This window comes from Salmo salar, chromosome 11 (assembly GCF_965601325.2).
Source record: "Salmo salar chromosome 11, fSalSal1, whole genome shotgun sequence".
Lineage (NCBI taxonomy): Eukaryota > Metazoa > Chordata > Actinopteri > Salmoniformes > Salmonidae > Salmo > Salmo salar.
Window position 1 is genome coordinate 24,617,378 of NC_138301.1, and position 20,194 is coordinate 24,637,571.

At 42.9% G+C, this 20,194-nt stretch overlaps 1 protein-coding gene across 8 annotated transcripts in view; it reads right to left on the reverse strand.

Moving 5' to 3' along the window:
* LOC106562300 (liprin-beta-2) overlaps positions 1 to 19,091 on the reverse strand; it is a 36,852-nt gene extending 17,761 nt beyond the window's left edge. Inside the window, exons 1-9 of one of the 8 annotated variants that reach the window (XM_045689191.2) lie at positions 18,632 to 19,091; positions 15,719 to 15,805; positions 14,248 to 14,361; positions 10,146 to 10,277; positions 8,337 to 8,615; positions 7,884 to 7,976; positions 7,009 to 7,117; positions 6,798 to 6,830; positions 6,115 to 6,176 (exon numbers count right to left, since the gene is read on the reverse strand). In XM_045689191.2, coding sequence (XP_045545147.2) covers positions 6,115 to 6,176; positions 6,798 to 6,830; positions 7,009 to 7,117; positions 7,884 to 7,976; positions 8,337 to 8,615; positions 10,146 to 10,277; positions 14,248 to 14,361; positions 15,719 to 15,805; positions 18,632 to 18,679 — 957 coding nt within the window. In that variant the 5' untranslated portion in view covers positions 18,680 to 19,091. Of the gene's footprint in view, positions 1 to 6,114; positions 6,177 to 6,797; positions 6,831 to 7,008; positions 7,118 to 7,883; positions 7,977 to 8,336; positions 8,616 to 10,145; positions 10,278 to 10,404; positions 10,584 to 13,505; positions 13,662 to 14,247; positions 14,362 to 15,718; positions 15,806 to 18,631 lie in introns of those variants that run through there. The other 7 variants (XM_014127085.3, XM_045689192.2, XM_045689195.2 and 4 more) reach the window with 7 other exon arrangements.
* Positions 19,092 to 20,194: the final 1,103 nt, after the last annotated feature.

The following is a 20,194-nucleotide window of genomic DNA, read 5'->3' on the forward strand; positions in this document are numbered from 1 at the left end:
TCCTTCTAGACCTATCTGCTGCCTTTGATACCGTGAACCATCAGATCCTCCTCTCCACCCTCTCCGAGCTGGGCATCTCCGGCGCGGCCCACGCTTGGATTGCGTCCTACCTGACAGGTCGCTCCTACCAGGTGGCGTGGCGAGAATCTGTCTCCGCACCACGTGCGCTCACCACTGGTGTCCCCCAGGGCTCTGTTCTAGGCCCACTCCTATTCTCGCTATACACCAAGTCACTTGGCTCTGTCATATCCTCACATGGTCTCTCTTATCATTGCTATGCAGATGACACACAATTAATCTTCTCCTTTCCCCCTTCTGACAACCAGGTGGCGAATCGCATCTCTGCATGTCTGGCAGACATATCAGTGTGGATGACGGATCACCACCTCAAGCTGAACCTCGGCAAGACAGAGCTGCTCTTCCTCCCGGGGAAGGACTGCCCATTCCATGATCTCGCCATCACGGTTGACAACTCCCTGTGTCTGCCTCCCAGAGTGCTAAGAGCCTCGGCGTGACCCTGGACAACACCCTGTCGTTCTCCACTAACATCAAGGCGGTGACCCGATCCTGTAGGTTCATGCTCTACAACATTCACAGAGTACGACCCTGCCTCACACAGGAAGCGGCACAGGTCCTAATCCAGGCACTTGTCATCTCCCATCTGGATTACTGCAACTCGTTGTTGGCTGGGCTCCCTGCCTGTGCCATTAAACCCCTACAACTCATCCAGAACGCCGCAGCCCGTCTGGTGTTCAACCTTCCCAAGTTCTCTCACGTCACCCCGCTCCTCCGCTCTCTCCACTGGCTTCCAGTCGAAGCTCGCATCCGCTACAAGACCATGGTGCTTGCCTACGGAGCTGTGGGGGGAACGGCACCTCCGTACCTTCAGGCTCTGACCAGGCCCTACACCCAAACAAGGGCACTGCGTTCATCCACCTCTGGCCTGCTCGCCTCCCTACCTCTGAGGAAGCACAGTTCCCGCTCAGCCCAGTCAAAACTGTTCACTGCTCTGGCACCCCAATGGTGGAACAAGCTCCCTCACGACAGTGGAGTCAATCACCACCTTCCGGAGACACCTGAAACCCCACCTCTTTAAGGAATACCTGGGATAGGATAAAGTAATCCTTCTAACCCCCCCTTAAAATATTTAGATGCACTATTGTAAAGTGGTTGTTCCACTGGATATTATAAGGTGAATGCACCAATTTGTAAGTCGCTCTGGATAAGAGCGTCTGCTAAATGACTTAAATGTAAATGTAAAATTATTTTTGGCAGGGTACTCTGACAATCTATTTTTACCAATGAACTGCCACTAAACCAAGCGTCCATGTATGCTTATGATTCAACCATATGTGTCAGAAACCACAGCTAATGAAGTCAATGATACCTTTAACAGAGTTGGTCTGTTTTGAAGAGTGGCCGGTAATAAACTGGTCCTGAACATCTACAACTAAGAGCATTGTATTTGGAACAAATCCTTCCCTAAGTTCTAGACCTCAGCTGAATCTGGTAATGAATGGTGTGGCTGTTGAACACAGAGACTAGATTACTTGGCAATAGATTGTAAACAGTCATGATCAAAACAAAGATTAAAGGGTTTTAAAGATGGGTGGAGGTCAGTCCGTTAAAGAGATGCTCTGCTTTTTGACACCACACTCCAAAAAACAAGTTTCGCAGGCTCCAGTTGTCTTATCTGGATTATTGTCCAGGCATGTGGTCAAGTGCTGCAAGGAAAGACCTAGTTAAGCTGCATCTGGCCCGGAAAAGTGGTACATTGTAGTCAGAGGGTTGATGTATACTATGCATGCCAGTTTCTTGGCTAAGAGTTTTTACCTTTAACTAGCCAAGTCGGCTAACTTTTTAGTGACAGGGGGCAGTATTTGGAAATTTGGATGAATGACGTGCCCAAATTAAACTGCCTACTACTCGGGCTCAGAACATAAGATATGCATATTATTAGTATATTTGGATAGAAAACACTCTGAAGTTTCTAAAACTGTTTGAATGATGTTTGAGTATAACAGAACTCATACGGCATGCAAAAACCTGAGAAAAATCCAACCAGGAAGTGGGAAATCTGAGAATTGTAGTTCTTTTGAATCTCTATCGAAATTAGTGTCTGTGTGGTCACGTTGCACTTCCTAAGGCTTCCATTGGCTGTCAACAGCCTTTAGAAAGTTGTTTCATCCTTCTCCTGTTACTGGGCAGAAAATAGGAGCTCAGTCAATCAGTGGACTGCTTAAGGACAAAGGACTTGGTTATGCGCGAGCCCGCCATTCCTTCTTTTTCTTCTTGAGAAAATACGCTGTTGTCCGGTTGGAATATTATCGCATTGTTAAAAAGACCCTAAGGATTGATTGTAAACAATGTTTGACATGTTTCTACGAACAGTAATGGAACATTTTGACTTTGTGTCCTGATTTACACTTGCACATTAGGCCTTTGGATAGTGATCTGAACGCACAAACAAAACGGAGGTATTTGGACATAAATATGGAGTATTTTGCACAAAACAAACATTTATTGTTGAAGTAGGAGTCCTGGGAGTACATTCTGACAAAGATCAGCAAAGGTAAGAGAATATTTATAATACTAATTCTGACTTTAGTTGACCCCAGAACTTGGCGGGTATCTGTATAGCTTAGCTATGTACTCAGAATATTGAAAAATGTGCTTTCTCCATAAAGCCATTTTAAAATCTGACACAGCGGTTGCATTAAGGAGAAGTATATCTATAATTCTTTCAATAACTGTTGTAAATTTTAACAACGTGGAGTATTTTTGTAAATTGATGTGCTCATTCACCGGATGTTTTGGTGGGAATACATTTTCTGAACAGTACGCGCCAATGTAAAAATGGGGTTTTTGAATATAAATATGAAATTTGTCGAGCAAAACAGACAAGTATTGTGTAACATGAAGTCCTATGAGTGCCATCTGATGAAGATCAAAGGTTAGTGAATATTTTAGCTGTACTTTTGGTTTTTGTGATGCATCTCCTTGCTTGGAAAATGGCTGTGTGGTTTTTCTTGTGAAGTTTGTCCTAACAGTCTAATTTTATGCTTTCAACGTAAAGCCTTTTTGAAATCTGACAATGTGGTGAGATGAAGAAGTTTCTTTAAAATGGTGTAAAATAGTTGATTGTTCGAGAAAATGAAATTGCGATTTTTGCTGTTTTGTATGTCGCGCCATGCCATTTCACTGGCTGTTGAATAGTGTGTCCCACCTAGCCCAGAGAAGTTAACAAATTCATATTTACGATGCCGGCCTACCCCGGCCGACACTGGGCCAATTATGCACCACCCTATGGGACTCCCAATCACAGCCGGATGTTGAGGAAAGACTGACTGCATCACTTATTTAAGAAACAGTAGTGTTAAAATCCCAAATTGTTTGCATAGTGAACTTACACACAGCTCTGAAGCATACACGTCACTAGGGGTCTTTTCAGTCCCTAAACCCAGAACAAATTCAAGAAAACAGACTATTACATAGAGCCATTATTGCATGGAACTTCATTCCATCTCATGTCGCTCAAAATCGGCAAACCTTGTTTAAAAAAAAATATTCAGGTTAATCAACTCATTGCACAACAACTCTCCCCCATTTGACCGAGAGTTTGTGTTCATATGTAGGCTACGTGTGTGTTAAAAAAGTAGTTTTGTACTTGAGCTGTTCTTGTCTATTAATGTTCAGTATTATATAATGTTCCATGTTCTGTGTGGAGCCCAGGAAGAGTAACTGCTGCTTTTGCAACAGCTAACAGGGATCCTAATAAAATACATTCAAACATTGATCCAACATCTTGATAGAGGTTCATGGCTAAACAGCAATTTGAGGCTTTTCCTGAAAAAAGTAAGTATTTGCCAATGTCAAGCATACCCATACCATTATGCAGTCACCACTATTATTGAAAATGATGAAGTTACTGTGATGTGTTACAGGCAAATCTAAGGCTCTACATTTAGGCCAAAAAGTGTATTTCTTTGCATTTTTGCAGTATTACTTTAGTGCCTTGTTGCATACATTCGTATGCTTGTCACTGTCATTTAGATGACTGTGGCGACACCACAATGTTGTTGATACAGCCTCAGCTCTCCCAGCACAGCCATTGAACTCCGTAGCCATTTAAAAAAAAAATAATAATAAAAAAATAAAAAATAAATCACCAATTGCCTCATTCCAGTGTCATTCCTGTCCAGCAGCTCAGAAGGACCATCTTTGATGTGTCTGGGTGGTTTAATACATAATTATCAACCAGATCATGCTTAAACCTCACTAGGGTAGGGGGCACTATTTTCACCTCCAGATGCCCAAAGTAAACTGCCTGTTACTCAGGCACAGAAGCCAGGATATGCATATAATTGGTAGATTTGGATAGAAAACTAAAGTTTCCAAAACTGTTAAAACAAAGTCTGAGTATAACAGAATTGATATGGCAGGCAAAAACCTGAGAAACCTCCAGCAAGGGATTCTTAAATTTGTAGTTTTATATTGAATGCCTATACAGTATCCATGACTTAGGACTCATATTGCACGTTCTATGGCTTCCACTAAATTGTTTCAGGCTTGTGTTATGAAAAAAGAGGGAATAAGACAGCTGAGTAAGTGGATAGTGGAAAGTCCCCAGACCTGTTTGCTGCGCTCGACCGAGAGCGCACCTTTGTTTTTCTTTTATATTGAAAAAGCTATTGTCCGGTTGAAATATTATTGATTATTATGACTAAAAACCTGACATGTTTCTACGAACTTTACTGATACTATTGGATTTTGTCTGCCTGTTGTGACTGCCTTTGAGTCATTGGATTACTGAACAAAATTGAGGTTTTTGGATATAAAGAAGGACTTTATCGAACAAAACAAACATTTGTGAAACTGGGAGTCTTGTGAGTGCAACCATATGAAGAGCAAAGGTAAGTGATTAATTTTATCGCTACTTCTGACTTTTGTAACTCCAATACTTGGCTGGTAACTAGTGTGTGCTGGGCGCTGTCCTCAGATTATCGCATGGTATGCTGTCGACGTAAAGCCTTTTTGAAATCTGACACCGCGGTTGGATTAACAAGAAGTTAATCTTTAAGCCGATGTATAACACTTATACATGTTATGAATTTAAATTATGAGTTTGTTTTTGAATTTGGCACTCTGCAAGGTCACCAGATGTTGGCCAGGTGGGACGGTAGCGTCCCACATACCCATAAGAAGTTAGACTTTCATTGTCAGATTGGTTGTTACCCATCACTGCTCTTTGAGGCTTTTGCAAAGCTCTGTGGTTGTGCTTGAAATGCAACACTTGATTGTGGGACCTTAAATCTGTGTATGGGGGACAAAGAAAGCATTAGGGGTTAACTGGATTTTAGAATGACTATTTCAGTGTGAGTCCAGGTAATTTGATATGTTAAGCCATATTTTACTCCTGAACTAATTTAGGCTTACCTAAACAAAAAGGGGATGAATACTTTAAAAAAAGTAACAATCACATTAGCATATTCTCTAGATTGTTGACATCCATTAATCCCACTAACAAAAGTTGAACTAATCCAAAGGGTCTGAATACTTTAGCAAGGCACTAATTGGCTTTCTCCATATGCTTTTAACATAAGAGTTGAGAAATGTGAGTGTGACATGGGCACAGCTGGAAATCAGTAGTGGTAACTGAGTGCATGCGTGTGTTTTGAAGTGGTGCCAGTGCCCCTGGCCTGGTCTATTTTCTCTTAATGGACCAAACTCCAAAATTAGGTCTGGCATATCCAAGACTCATTAATTGTGGCTTTGCCTAAAATGGATGGCTGCGGAGAGAGCGAGCACACATGAGGCCTTTTTGTTCAAAGATCCAAGATTCCACCCGTGGCCACAACTAAGAGTACAAAAGCTCAGTGCTGTAAATGGCGGTGGGTGGTGCTAGTGATGTACGCCATCAGCCTTCCAGCAGCTCCTGCCATTCAAACAGTGATGGTCGTGCTGTGTATGCCAATGGCACCCAACTGTATACACTGTACAAAGCAATGGGATCACAGTTCAATGTTTTATTTTGTGATGTATAGCAAATGATCTCACTACTGGACCAAGAGACAAACATGCATTAATAGTAACCGTCGACAGCCGCCTACGCACCTTGTCATCATTGGCAACCAGCAGTGCCTCCATTCCCGTCTTTAACCTTTGGAGCTCCTGGTCTGTCGAAAGAGGAGTCAGTGTAGTTGCCATCATGTACCTTATGTATGCAGTACCATAATATGACAATGTATTTGCAATCTTTCATTTTCTACCCCATTTAGGTATATAGTTGGGATATGTAAAATCAATGGAGCAGAGCTTTTCTCAGAAGGAAAACATCTCACCTAGCCAGTGGGGAAAAAAAAAACAACAAAAAAACAGTATGAGCTAAGGGTCCATACAATAAAGCAGAAATTAAGTAGAGAAAGTTGACAGGCAGCCATGGGCAATGGAAAAGATTTCTGAAAATGAAACTTAGTCACTTAACTCTACTTCTAGTAGCAAGAGCACAATGCCATATCAAGGTTGTTACTGGACACCAGCTGGCTGACATTAAGAAACAAATCAAGAGTACCTTCCCAGTGGAAATGATGTATTCTGATCAGGGGTTCAATAATCTACTCAGTTGAAGAAACATGAGCTCATAATGTTACCAGACAGAGGAAGCCAAGGTCCATTCCTGGGTTTGATTTCTTTGGAGCCCCACAACAGGGTATGAAAGAGTGAAATGAGTGCATTCAGGTAAGGGACAAGATGTTGAAGTAGTGTTTTAAAGTTGTTAAAATAGTGTTAAGGCTTACGCTTATTGTTGAGCCTTCTCCTATACATATCCTCTAACAGTGGAAATGCAAAGTGGAAAGAGAACCATTGTTAGACACCACTCAGTCGCAGCATGTTATTGATCCATGACAGACAACCTGTTGACTAGTCACCAAGAAAGGCCATACAGCTCCTTCATTATAGAATAACAAACCCTGTAATAAAGTTATGCACTTCTTCCAAACTGCTTACCTCTCTCGGAGGTCTCAGTGGACAGTGGTCTGGCCAGGAGCTGTGCGTGCAGGCTGTCTATCTCAGCATTCTTACTGAGCAGGAGCTGCTGGAGGTCTGATATCTGTGCCTGTGTGGGATAGGGGGACAGGGTAAGATCAGGAGCATGCATAAGCTAAAAACACACTCAAAAAGACAAACTAAGTCAACACTCATAACAAACCTCCACATAAAACTGTTGGAGACTAAGTTTATTGGTGGTGTAAACTGTTTAGCAGATACAGCAAAATACACCTGAAATCTAAAGCAGACATTTACATGATTTGGCTGGTTCAACTTTCCAGAGCAGGCTATACGTTTTACATAGGGCACACTAAAGTTCACAGTAACGCAACATGACCATGTATAGCAAATAAATACAATTTAGGAAGGCTTTGATACACTAGCAGTGATTGAAGTTAAAATGCATAGTGTGAACAAAAAGCAGATGGACAGATGAAGCGAGTGAAAGTAAAAAATAAATAAATTGCTCAATGAAGTAGTTCAGGAAAATGAGAAATTGAGGGGTAGAGTGCAGGGGAGTGAAAGAGTGAGCAAAATAGCCAGGTTGAGAGAGCTATCGAGGTATGGCAATGGGGTGTGTTAACCAAGGTATTGTAATACCGCAAAGAGAAACCAAGGAACTGTCACCATTTAAATCCATTTCTACAAAGAAAATGGTCTGCAGATTTGTTAAGAAAATAGCCTTTTGTGAATGACTTGTCTGTAAGACTCATCTAACTGGGCAGAAAAGCAGATTGGACATGGTTTAGGAAAGCTGTAGTTAGCAGAAGAATCTGGGCACTACTAGTACAGTCTAGACATAGCAGGAGATGAGGTAGGCTAACGTGTTTAACCTTTGTTGCTTTGAGTCTCCTCTCATACTGGGACTTCTGGTCTTCAAGATGGCCTACTTTCTCCTTGAAAAGTCTGAGCTCTTGAAGTATGACCTGGGGACATTGATAAAAGGATATACAACTTGTACATGTCATTGTCACAAATGTACATCAGATAATGGATTGTTTTAATGGTCTGGAGACTCAATTAGTCCATGAGTTCTATCTGCTAACTACTTACACAACACCACATTGAAATGCCTCTTAAATGATGCAGTACATGCATCAACCCCCTTATCTACACAAGTCATGGGATTGCATTGGGTCTCATGAACTATGCATGTGTAAGTTGTGGTGAGGGGTTCCTTAGTGCAAGCATAGAGCTAAGTGTCAGAGCCTTGGGATCATTCCATACACAGTGATGGGACGACTACATGCTTAGGGTCAAAGGTCATGCAGACATTCTCTGCCTACACTCTCTCCACAGCAGCACTGCTCCTCAGAAGTACTGGAGCAATTCTCCACGCCTGGGATCACGTCAGGAGGCCCCTCCAGCCCACTGTCATGTACCTCCTCTGGGCTACCCTCACAGGCGAGCCCCTGGTCTGGGTTTTGGGCCTCCGTGGACCCAGTGTCGCAGGCCTCCTGTGGGCTACTGTCAGCCTGGCCTGTTTTCTCCCAGATCCTGCAATTGATTTCCTGCTGAAACCTACACATCTGCTCCTGCAGCTCACTAATCAAGTTCACAACACTCTGACAAAGGGAAGAGAGAAATAAGGAAAATGAAACCAAAGAGGGAAAAAAAAAAAATGAAAAAAAAAATAAAGTAAAAAAGTGTGTGGTGTTCAATGATACTACAACATTTTCTACACTAATTTAGTTAAAGTAACAGATGGAATGTTTAAAGCCATGCAGTGATTGGGTTGATACGTCTGAGTGAACCACAATGAGAAACAAAGCGCTGCGAGATCTAAACACCCTGGGCCTGTGAAATAGTCTTGTCTGGCCAGGGTAAATATGCTTTTGACCTACTGGAGTGAGAACAAGAGGTACCCAATCTCACACGTGTGTATGCTACTGTCACATGAAAGGAAGTCTAGTCCATTAGAGCAGGGCATGTTCTCATACTTAGAGCATAAACAACCATAGACCTATACCTGGACTGTGGAAGTATCACATGGTGTCCAGTATAGAGGATATGACAGATATGGAGAGCTGTCCACAGCTATATATAACCATGAACTTAGTGACTCCGCTCCACAGCAGGGAGGCCTCCAAAATGAGTGTCAATGTGCGCGTGCGCATATTCACACACGATATGCTTGAATGGTCACACATGGCACATCAGTGGAATGTTCAAAACAGAGGTCTCATTCTCTCCAGTCAGCTGTCATAGGGAAGGCAGTGTGTACATGACCAGAGCAGAAAGACTATTGCAACACATGTCCTTATATTACTAAATGTACTGAATATCCTCTACATTATAAACCACAGGTATGGATCATTTCCTGTCTAAATTGTTATGCTACCCAGTCTTGAAAGGGGTGGGGTTTCCTCATTTGACACTAACCCCCTGCCTCTGCAGCTCATACAATAGGCCAGTCATGATTAACAGGACTTTAGACTAAAACGTTAAACCTGTCACCGAGTTAAAGCCTACTCACCCTCAGGTTTACCCAGTCATCCATCATTCCATCACAGCTTCACATAGTACTGGATGTGTTCTGGGGCACAAAGGCTCTTTGACAAGCCATGTTTTGACAGTAACTACATACAGTAATGCATCAGGTTTTGCAGTAGTTCTGAGGAAAAACATTTTGGACCTTACCTTCATGTGGTGATGGGTGTAGGTAACCCAACATACCATATGGGCTTAAGCAAACATACATTTCAGATTGAACTAAAACACAGAGCCATGACTCCATGGAGAGTAGTTTCATTCCTAGGTAGTCCAGGAAGAGGGTGGAGTACATTTTACTCTGTCTTTGGAGTATGTTTGTCATAAAGTCAGCAGCACTGTTGTATCAGGACTTGTACATGCACTCCTGTCATTTCCGAGCAAATCTCACTTCACTAAATAGAAGCATCACAAGGGATGTGAAACAAACCCCCTTAGAGTAGTAAAATAATTCAGCTTCCCTATACATGTTTAAAAACTCATTCTAAAAAATAAATCAGACTTGCTACAGTAGTCTGTCTCAGGGACTCAACTCTAACCGCCTCAGTCATACATAAATTTAGGATTATACTCATCACCCCCCATTTGTGCATCTGTGTCCTTACCTCTGCTTTATGTTTCCTCTCTACTCCATGAATCTGTTTCTCCTCCATGTCCACCAGCTTCAGTTTCAGGTAAGACACCTCTCCCATCAGATCCAACTTCTGACTCTCCAGTGACGTCCTGCTAAGGAGCTCCTGCCACCAGGAGAGACACGTGTTAACACCAATCATGCAAATGGACACAGACATACACCATTAGATACACTAGTACAACCACACCAAGCCCAAACAGAACTTTTACACTGGACACTAAAGAAGCTACCGTCTAGCTCTGTTCAGTTCTCTCAAAGTCAGACGCTGTCTACACGGCTAAATATACACAGCCTCTGGGCACTATTTTTACTGCCCCTCTCACAGGCAGACACACGAGTACAACGCATGCAGAGAAGAGCGTGAAAGAGCCCACAGAACCCTGCACAGTTCCCATACAACAACAACTAGAAATACTGTAGAGGCTCAGCACGTGCCTTCCTATTTAAATGAGGATTGCTATAAATCAAACATGATGCTGATTAGGACCTTGCTTGGTCCACTAATTATCCTTCTTTATCAGAAAAACTGTCTGCTTTGAAAGTCCCTATTTCACTCAATAGCTAATTAGGTTGAGTTCAGGCAGGTGCAAAGTCTCAGAGGCTGCCCAATTCTGATATTTTTTTCACTAATTGGTATTTTGACCAATCAGAGCAGCTCTGAAACAGCGCTGATGTGAAAAGATCTGATGTGATTGGTCAAAAGACCAATTAGTTAAAAAAATATCAGAATTGGGCTGCCTGTGTAAACACAGCCTAAGAAAGGTCCAAAGAAAATATCCGAAGCACTGAGGCAGTCCAACCATGGGCATTTAAAAATGTAGCTTTTTTGAAGAGAAAAGGGTTTGTTTTCTGAGAGGTTTCTGGGAGAGTGCACATGGAAAATATTAGAGCTGTGTCACTAGTAAGAGATTTTGCGGCTCAGGTCCAAAGCCTCATAATGACCACGTCTCAAGGAAACAAACCCGGCCCTTCAGAACAACCCTGCTGTACAGAGTTAACCTGGGGTGTATTCATTATGGAAACGGTTTACCGTTTAACCTCTACGGGATTGGTGTCTCCCCTGTGGGACGGTTGAGCTAATGTAGGCTAATGTGATTAGCATGAGGTTGTAAGTAGCAAAACAAATCGTTAATCTAACTGCACTGGCCAATTTACATTAGCTATTACAGTGAAATAATACCATGCTATTGTTTGAGGAGAGTGCACAATTATGAACTTAAATGTATTAATAAACCAATTAGGCACATTTGGGCAGTCTCCATACATCATTTTGAACAGATATGCAACGGTTCATTGGATCAGTCTAAACGTTTGCACATACACTGCTGCCATCTAGTGGCCAAAATCTAAATTGCGCCTCGGCTAGAATAACAATGGCCTTTCTCTTGCATTTCAAAGATGGTACAATAAAAAAAAAATTAACTCATGTTTTTTTCTTTGTAATATATTTTTACCAGATCTATAGCTGTTCTCCTACATTTTCACATTTCCACAAACTTCAAAGTATGCGTATCCTTGCTTCAGGTCCTGAGCTAGGTATGTCATTTTAGGTGAACATTGTAAAAAAGGGTTGGATCCTTGAATGGAAACAAACGGAGCAAAACAAACGTTTCTTTTGGACAAATGCAGGTAGGTCCCTCCCCATTTCATATATTTTGCTTCTGTTTAATAAACTTTTTGCAACAGAATCGAATTTTGCAATGGCTACCAAATGAAATGCATTGAAGGCATTTAAAGACAGTCTAACAAAGACTGCCTAGTATACAGAATTTTTTCAGGGGAACTTTGGAGCAGTTGAAAGCCTCTCCTTGGAAGAATGATATCCTGTTAGGGCTAGGGGGCAGTATTGACACGGCTGGATAAAAAACGTACCCGATTTAATCTGGTTACTACTCCTGCCCAGTAACTAGAATATACATGTAATTATTGGCTTTGGATAGAAAACACTCCAAAGTTTCTAAAACTGTTTGAATGGTGTCTGTGAGTATAACAGAACTCAAATGGCAGGTCAAAACCTGAGAAGATTCTGTACAGGAAGTACCCTGTCTGACCATTTCTTGGCCTTCTTTGTCATCTCTATCCAAAACAAAGGATCTCTGCTGTTACGTGACACTTCCTACGGCTCCAATGGGCTCTCAGAAGGCGGCAAAAAGCTGAATCGTGGCTTTGCAGGCTCTGGCTGAAACAAAGTAGCGCGTTTGGGTAGTGGCTGGTTACAGTACTGTGAGACTCAGGCGCGGGCCCGCGTCGACCGAAAGCTTTGTTTTCTTTCCTCTGTTTACCTAAAAGGAGATTCCCGGTCGGAATATTATCGCTTTTTTACGAGAAAAATGGCATAAAAATGGATTTTAAACAGCAGTTGACATGCTTCGAAGTACGGTAATGGAATATTTCGATTTTTTTTGTCACGAATTGCGCCATGCTCGCGACCCTGATTTACCATTTCGGATAGTGCCTGGAACGCACGAACAAAACGCCGCTATTTGGTTATAACGATGGATTATTTTGGACCAAACCAACATTTGTTATTGAAGTAGCAGTCCTGGGAGTGCATTCTGACGAAGACAACAAAGGTAATCAAACTTTTGTAATAGTAAATCTGATTTTGGTGAAGGCTAAACTTGCTGGGTGTCTAAATAGCTAGCCCGTGAGGGCTGGGCTATGTACTTAGAATATTGCAAAATGTGCTTTCACCAAAAAGCTATTTTAAAATCGGACATATCGAGTGCATAGAGGAGTTCTGTATCTATAATTCTTAAAATAATTGTTATGCTTTTTGTGAACGTTTATCGTGAGTAATTTAGTAAATTGTTAGTAAATTCCCCGGAAGTTTGCGGGGGGTATGCTAGTTCTGAACGTCACATGCTAATGTAAAAAGCTGGTTTTTGATATAAATATGAACTTGATTGAACAAAACATGCATGTATTGTATAACATAATGTCCTAGGGTTGTCATCTGATGAAGATCATCAAAGGTTAGTGCTGCATTTAGCTGTGGTTTGGGTTTTTGTGACATTATATGCTAGCTTGAAAAATGGGTGTCTGATTATTTCTGGCTGGGTACTCTGCTGACATAATCTAATGTTTTGCTTTCGTTGTAAAGCCTTTTTGAAATCGGACAGTGTGGTTAGATTAACGAGAGTCTTGTCTTTAAAATGCTGTAAAATAGTCATATGTTTGAGAAATTGAAGTAATAGTATTCCTAAGGTATTTGAAAATCGCGCCACGGGATTCAACTGGCTGTTGCGTAGGTGGGACGAATTCGTCCCGCCTAGCCCAGAGAGGTTAAACTGTAGCAAAAACACTTACTAGTATGCTAAGTTTGTCCTACCTCAGTTTCCAGTTTGTATGGACTGACGATAATCCTTTTCATGCATGTTGTTGTCATGAAGTTATTTTAGCTTAGTTGTAAAGAGGATCCTTGATTCTGACTGAGTTTGAACTCTACTTCACCACACAGGAGTGGAAGACATGGACACACCACCTCTACTGATGACAGAGCACTCCCCCTTTTCTCGCTCTCTCGCTCACTCTCAGCCTGAGGCGATGTGTCTGACCTCATCTGGGTGGTAAGGGGTGTGACCGACTACACTCCCGATCCTGTGCACACCTGCCCAGACAGACCAGCCCTAGAGCGGAGCACCATGACCAAACCTACCAGAGCAGGAGACAGAGCATGTTTAAATCTAGTCTGCTAGTGAACTGAATATAAGACTATTGTATGAGGAGTATTTTTTTCCATGGATGTGTGCTAGTCTTAAAATACAAAGTAGTAGATGAAAGCTTTGGATGTCCCCTGCTCACACATGCATTATTTTAAAGTATTCTAGTTATACATAAAGCAAATGTCATGTTGTCAGTCTAATGGAGAAGGCATAATAGTTGTGCTGCTGTGATGCAGACTTTCAGATCCCAATTTCAATAGAAACGGGAAGATACGGAAGTGAACCTGATAACCACACAAAACGAGGAAGTTGATATCATACCGAAGCCAGTCTAAACTGAGACTGTGAATAAGGTTGAAGTTCAAAGGTTTGTATGAATGGAAGAGGACCAGTGTGTGAGGTCCTTACCTGCTGCAGCATCTCTTCTGTAGAGTTTAGCTTGTGTTGGTGTTCCTCCAGGGAGCTTTCCAGATCACAGATCTTTACTCCCTGAGCTTCCACCTGGTCCGTCAGAACGCTCACCTGTGTGTGTGTGTGTGTGTGTGTGTGTGTGTGTGTGTGTGTGTGTGTGTGGGGGGGGGGGGGGGGGGGGGGGAATGGAGGAGAAACTCAATACTTCAACATTTCTGTCCCCTCCTTTCAATGTTGTCAACCCACTTGACCTCTGTTCATCCTTCATTCCCACACTCTCTTTCTCCCTCCCTCCCTTCTTCCCCCCTTCCTGGCTCCACCCTTTACTCCTTCAGACCTGGGAAGTTATCTGACCCCAACATCCACATGCACTTTCTCAAAGTCATTAAAATCACCTCTCTTTGCCTGCCATCCATTTCACAACTTATCAGCTCCTTAATTGATATACACTTCACACTGCCAGATTAAACAGTGCAAATATTTCCAAAGCTGAATGAAGGACAGGAGTTTTTCTCAGTTCAGCCCATCAGGCCGGCTCTGCACTACTCATGATATAGATAAAGCTGTTGAGAAAACAAACTAGCGAAAGAGCCAATCAGTTACAAAAGGCAGGGCTCAACCAGCCAATCAGGTGGTTTAGTGGAGGAATGCGTTAGTGTGTACATGAGACCTATACACAACAACAAGACATCACATCTGCCAACAAACAGAGGTGTGTTGTAGCCAGCAAGTCTGGACCTGACTGCAGAAAAGCCCTTACACAACAGCACTGAGAACTAGTGTACACACACACACACACACACACACACACACACACACACACACACACACACACACGAAGTACCGCCCTTGTACCTAACCCTTGTTGACAACAAAACAACACAACTACACTGCAATTAAGGCAAACCACTGGATTAGCACCCCCCCTCTCTCTCATATATATATCTCCCTCTCTCTCTACATCTCTCTGCCTCTCTCTCTGCGACCCTCTCTTTCTATCTCCCTCCCTCCCTCTTTCTCACTTCCTCTCCCTCTTTCTCTCTCCCTTCCTTTCTTATGACTGATACATGATAGAGCTACTACTGTTTATATTTTATAGAGGGCACCAAGGGGCCAATGCAGTGTAATGTATCCTCTTGTATTGCAGTAGGCTCATATTCAACTCTCTCTGTCTCTTTCTCTCTCCCCCTCCATCTCTCTCTCTCTTCCTCCCTCTCTTATGACTGATACATAAGGGGGCCAATGCAGTGTAACGTATCCTCATGTATATCAGTAGGCTCATATTCAACTCGGGGGATTCAACTTCAGCTGAATTTAAATAATAATTTCTGTAGGTGAAGGGTATATCCATTACACAACTCTTTTATATATGCCAATGTGCAGCGAAACACACTATTCTCTCCCATACAAACACACAAATGCAAAACAGACACATGCATGCATTGTTTATGCCATAAGGTAATCTTACCTGGAGGACAAGGGACTCTTTGTCTCCCTCTAAGCGTGTCAACCGTTCTTGGTAAGTCTCGCCGTTCACGGGGGACCGCTGGTTTACCTACAGAGGAGCGGTCAGTTACTGGTCAATTTGTGGTCAGTACAAATACAACTGTGAAGTGAGAGGAGCTACCCACAGTGTCAGCTCTACCATGAACCAGGGCTCTCTGAAATGAAAGCTCAGACTCCGGAGAGAACAACAAGAACACACACACACACACACACACACACACACACACACACACACACACACACACACACACACACACACACACACACACACACACACACACACAGACACACACACACACACACACACACACACACACACACACACACACACACACACACACACACACACACAGCACTGGTATCACATTTTAAATAACCTATTGTGGCCGTGGAATGAGAAGGTCGTGAGTGTGAAATTCTGTAAGAGGTTTATGCTTCTTAAGCTTTCACCAAATGATGTTGAACCTTTTAGTATTCTAAGAATTTGATATTTGCTTCTCGACCAAGTGTGCAAGACCTCGGGCCTTCCTAAATAATGGCTTAGCCGTTCATATAAAGAATGAAACAAAATTAGAGCAAATTTCTGAGAAATCCAGACTTTTTAAAACCACAACCATGGAACGTTTGTGGCACAGCGACTGTGAGGACTATGTAAGAATAGACTATGTAAGAATACTCTTCAGATCTAACTGTTGAAGATTCAGAATCCACAGCATGTGGCTGGAGTTTAACTTCCTTCCAGAGTCATAGGAAAAAGAAGACAAAGTATGCATATAGCCATATATCTTTTGAACAATAGAATTTGCAAATGCCTTCTCTCTTCAGCTATTTCAAGTGCTGCAAATAACACATTTCTGCGCAACATAAACATCCTGTAAACAAGTCCAAATAAGCAAGTCAGTTTGGTAAAAGAGAAAGAAAGAGACTTCGTATATAGTCATCTATCAGGCCATTTTGTGTCCAAGTTAACCCGTAACAACGAGGTCCAGATGGTACCAGCCAGCAAAGAGTTAATCAAGTCTCCCTAATGACAACAAGATGATGAAGGAGAATTCAGGAATGGGCTGATCGTAACTAAATCCAGTCTAGTCCTACCAGGTCTATTTCAGGGGCTTCCTGTACTGGACCTCCTAGAGAAAGGACAAAGTCTGAAGTGAAAACACATGTTGCCCATCCATTCATCTATTCTCCTCAGGTACTATGACCTCTTGACCTGTCTGGTGTTTATCTTTCACGCATCCCAGTATGCACTTCTTCCAACACATGTTTCCTGCCCCTAATTGGTGATTGGTCACTGGGACCTTGATTGCTGATTGGGCGCAGGGACCGTAAAACAGGTTAAGCCTGGTGCACAAGCTCACCATACCAGATCTGGTTCCCATTTAGTGACTCGTTTAAATGTTTTCCTCCTATCCTAGATAACATCCATTCAGCCACAGACTCAGATTAGCCTACACATTCTTCACTGAAATTCAGTAAAAGTTCCTCAACAGATGGATTGACAGATTAGCCATATAGCTAATTGAACCATACGGAAATCAAGTTTTCCTGTTATCATACCATGTGTGAAGGCTATGTAGAAGCTCATCCAATCATAATCGACTGCAGAGTTATGGATATAGTTCCCTTAAGGAAAAGCAGCTTTAGTCAATCTGTTTTCTCTGTGAGAGCTTCCCATGTCTGGAACCCACTGCCATCAGACACACATAACTGCACCACCTATCCCACCTTCACAAAAAAAAAGAAATGGTTAAAGGCCAATCAGACTTGTGAACATAATCCCCAGCTGTGTATTGCCGCTTTCCATGTTGTCTGTAGCATGTGAGGTGTGGAAACACTGTTGCTTTTATATATTTTGTTTTGTTGCCTTTTGTGCTATTGTTCTATGTTGCTCTGCATGTACTCACTGCTCATTGTTTGTCTGTATTGTAATTGTTTTAAGAACCTGCCCAGGGACTGCGGTTGAAAATTAGCCGGCTGGCTAAAACCGGCACTTTTACTGAATCGTTGATTAATGTGCACGGTCCCTGTAAAAATAAAAATGAACTAAACTTATATAAGTAAAATATTATATTATTCCTGTTCAGTAAAGAAACACAGGGAGAGTTGGGTCCCGTGTGGCTCAGTTGGTAGATGCCAGGGTTGGATTCCCATGGGGGACCAGTACGAACAAGATAATAAACAAGGTATGGAAATGTATGCTCTCACTACTGTAAGTAGATAAGAACGTCTGCTTAATGACTAAAATGTCAATGGGAAATGAGAGTTCAAAGTGTTTTCCAGAAAGCTGGTTACCATGTTTTATTGAATGCTACCTGTTGTTCTTCAACAATTCCCAGGCTTTTCCCTATACCGGCCTTGTTCTGTGAAGGTGTAGAAATTACAGACAACAGAAAAGGTGAGTACTATGCTGCCCTACCAAGCAAAAAGGCAGTAACTGCTCATTTAGTCGAAAATTAGTTCATGTCATTTTTGCAACATTAAATACATGCTTAATCATGTGGACCAGTATCCTGCCTCTATTGAATTGTGTTTTGGAGAAAATGGGGGTCATGCTAGCAGTAACTGCATAAAGTTACTGTGAAACCAAGGTAAATAAAAGCCATTTTTCTCAGTTTCACGCTATGAGCAGTTACTGCCTTTTTGCTTTTTAGGGCAGTATGACGCACAACTTTCCAGCTTACGGTCAAAACAGGTGAGTCTGTATCAATGTTTCTAACTGTGTTACAATGAGCAACTCCACAACACGTCTTTCTCCATGTGCATCTCCAGTATGCAAGGTATTTCACTGTCTGTGACAATAACAATAACCAGATTCCTCAATACAGATGCAGTACAGATGTATAAGCAGGGTAAATGCATAAAAGTCTCTTACCTTTTTCAGCCAGGCAAAATGCTTATAGAAATCTATGTTATACTCCATTCTGTTGGCCCATTGTAGCTTTGACTATTTCCTTCCTCAAACTCTACACGGCAACTTATCCTGGCAAGGCAATGAGGCTCCACACACACACAGAGAGAGAGAGACAGAGAGCGACAGAGAGAGAGAGAGAGAGACAGAGAGAGAGTGTGTGTGTGAGAGAGAGAGAGAGAGAGAGAGAGAGAGAGAGAGAGAGAGAGAGAGAGAGAGAGAAGAAAGTGATTAATAAAGTAGAGCTCAGAAAGAAAGATACTATATCACTGTTAATCTCCCTGAATCCTTCTATCTTCTTCCTCTTCCCCTCCTTCCCCCTCTCTTGCTGCAGAGAGACTGTAGTAGGGACCCTATGGTGTGCTGTGTCTGGGTCGGACCCTGGCAGTGTGGTTTGGAGCCCAGATAGAGGCAGGCTGAGAAGTGGCTAGTCACTAATATCAGACTGCAGCTCTACGACTCAGACAACGCCAGCTGACTCCTCTCCCTCCCTTTCTTCTCCCTTTTCTCCTCCCCTCTCTCTCTCTTATTCTCTTTCTCTCTCTGTCTCTCATGCACACACACACACACGCACACACACACACACACACACACACACACACACACACACACACACACACACACACACACACACACACACACACACACACACACACACACACACACACACACGGGTGTGCGCATACACACACACACAACCATAACACTTGAGAACACACCAACTCTCACTTCTCCCTGTTTCAGAGCAGCTTTCCCATAATAGGGGAGAATAGCAATAACAGCAGTGAACACTGGTCCATAATAAACCCCACCTACACACACAGATAGGCACAGGCACACTTAAGCAACTGAAATAATCCACAAACGTCAAGTTAGGTTACACAAACCAATAGCTAACAGACATGAACAAGCACACAATCTACTGAAAATGATGTATACTACACCACTAAATATACAACGCACCCACAATAGTCAACTTTGAGCATCAACCATCTGCACACTTCCTGGAAACCCCTGTGGCTCAGCCGAGAAGCATGGTGTTGCGGATCGCATACAAACTGCTCTTGTGGAGCTTTGAAGTGAAAAGACCAAAACCTGTGTCTTACCTTGTGTCTGGGGCGTGATGTAGCGGGAGGTGACTCTGTCTCTGTCCTCCCGTCTCTCTGTCCCTCCCCGTCCCTGACTCTCTCCTGCTGCATGCTCTGTCCCGCCAGCACCATGGACTTACATTCCACACACGAGCCAATCACCAGCTTTCTCCCATCATCCACCAGGAGGGTGCGGCGTCCGCGCGGGGCGTACAGGAACACGGGCAGCCTGGCCACTGTGACCGCACACAGCCCCCCCTGACGCCTCTGCTCCTGTCTGCAGAAGAAGCACACAAAGGCCTCGCAGCTGTACTGTCTGGCCCAGGGAGAGCTGGCCGGCTGGGGGGTGGAGGAGGCTGGGCCTGGGGCTGTAGAGCTGGAGGTGGCAGAACCCTGGCTCTCATGTTGAGCCCACTGGGCATGCAGGTCGTGATAGCAG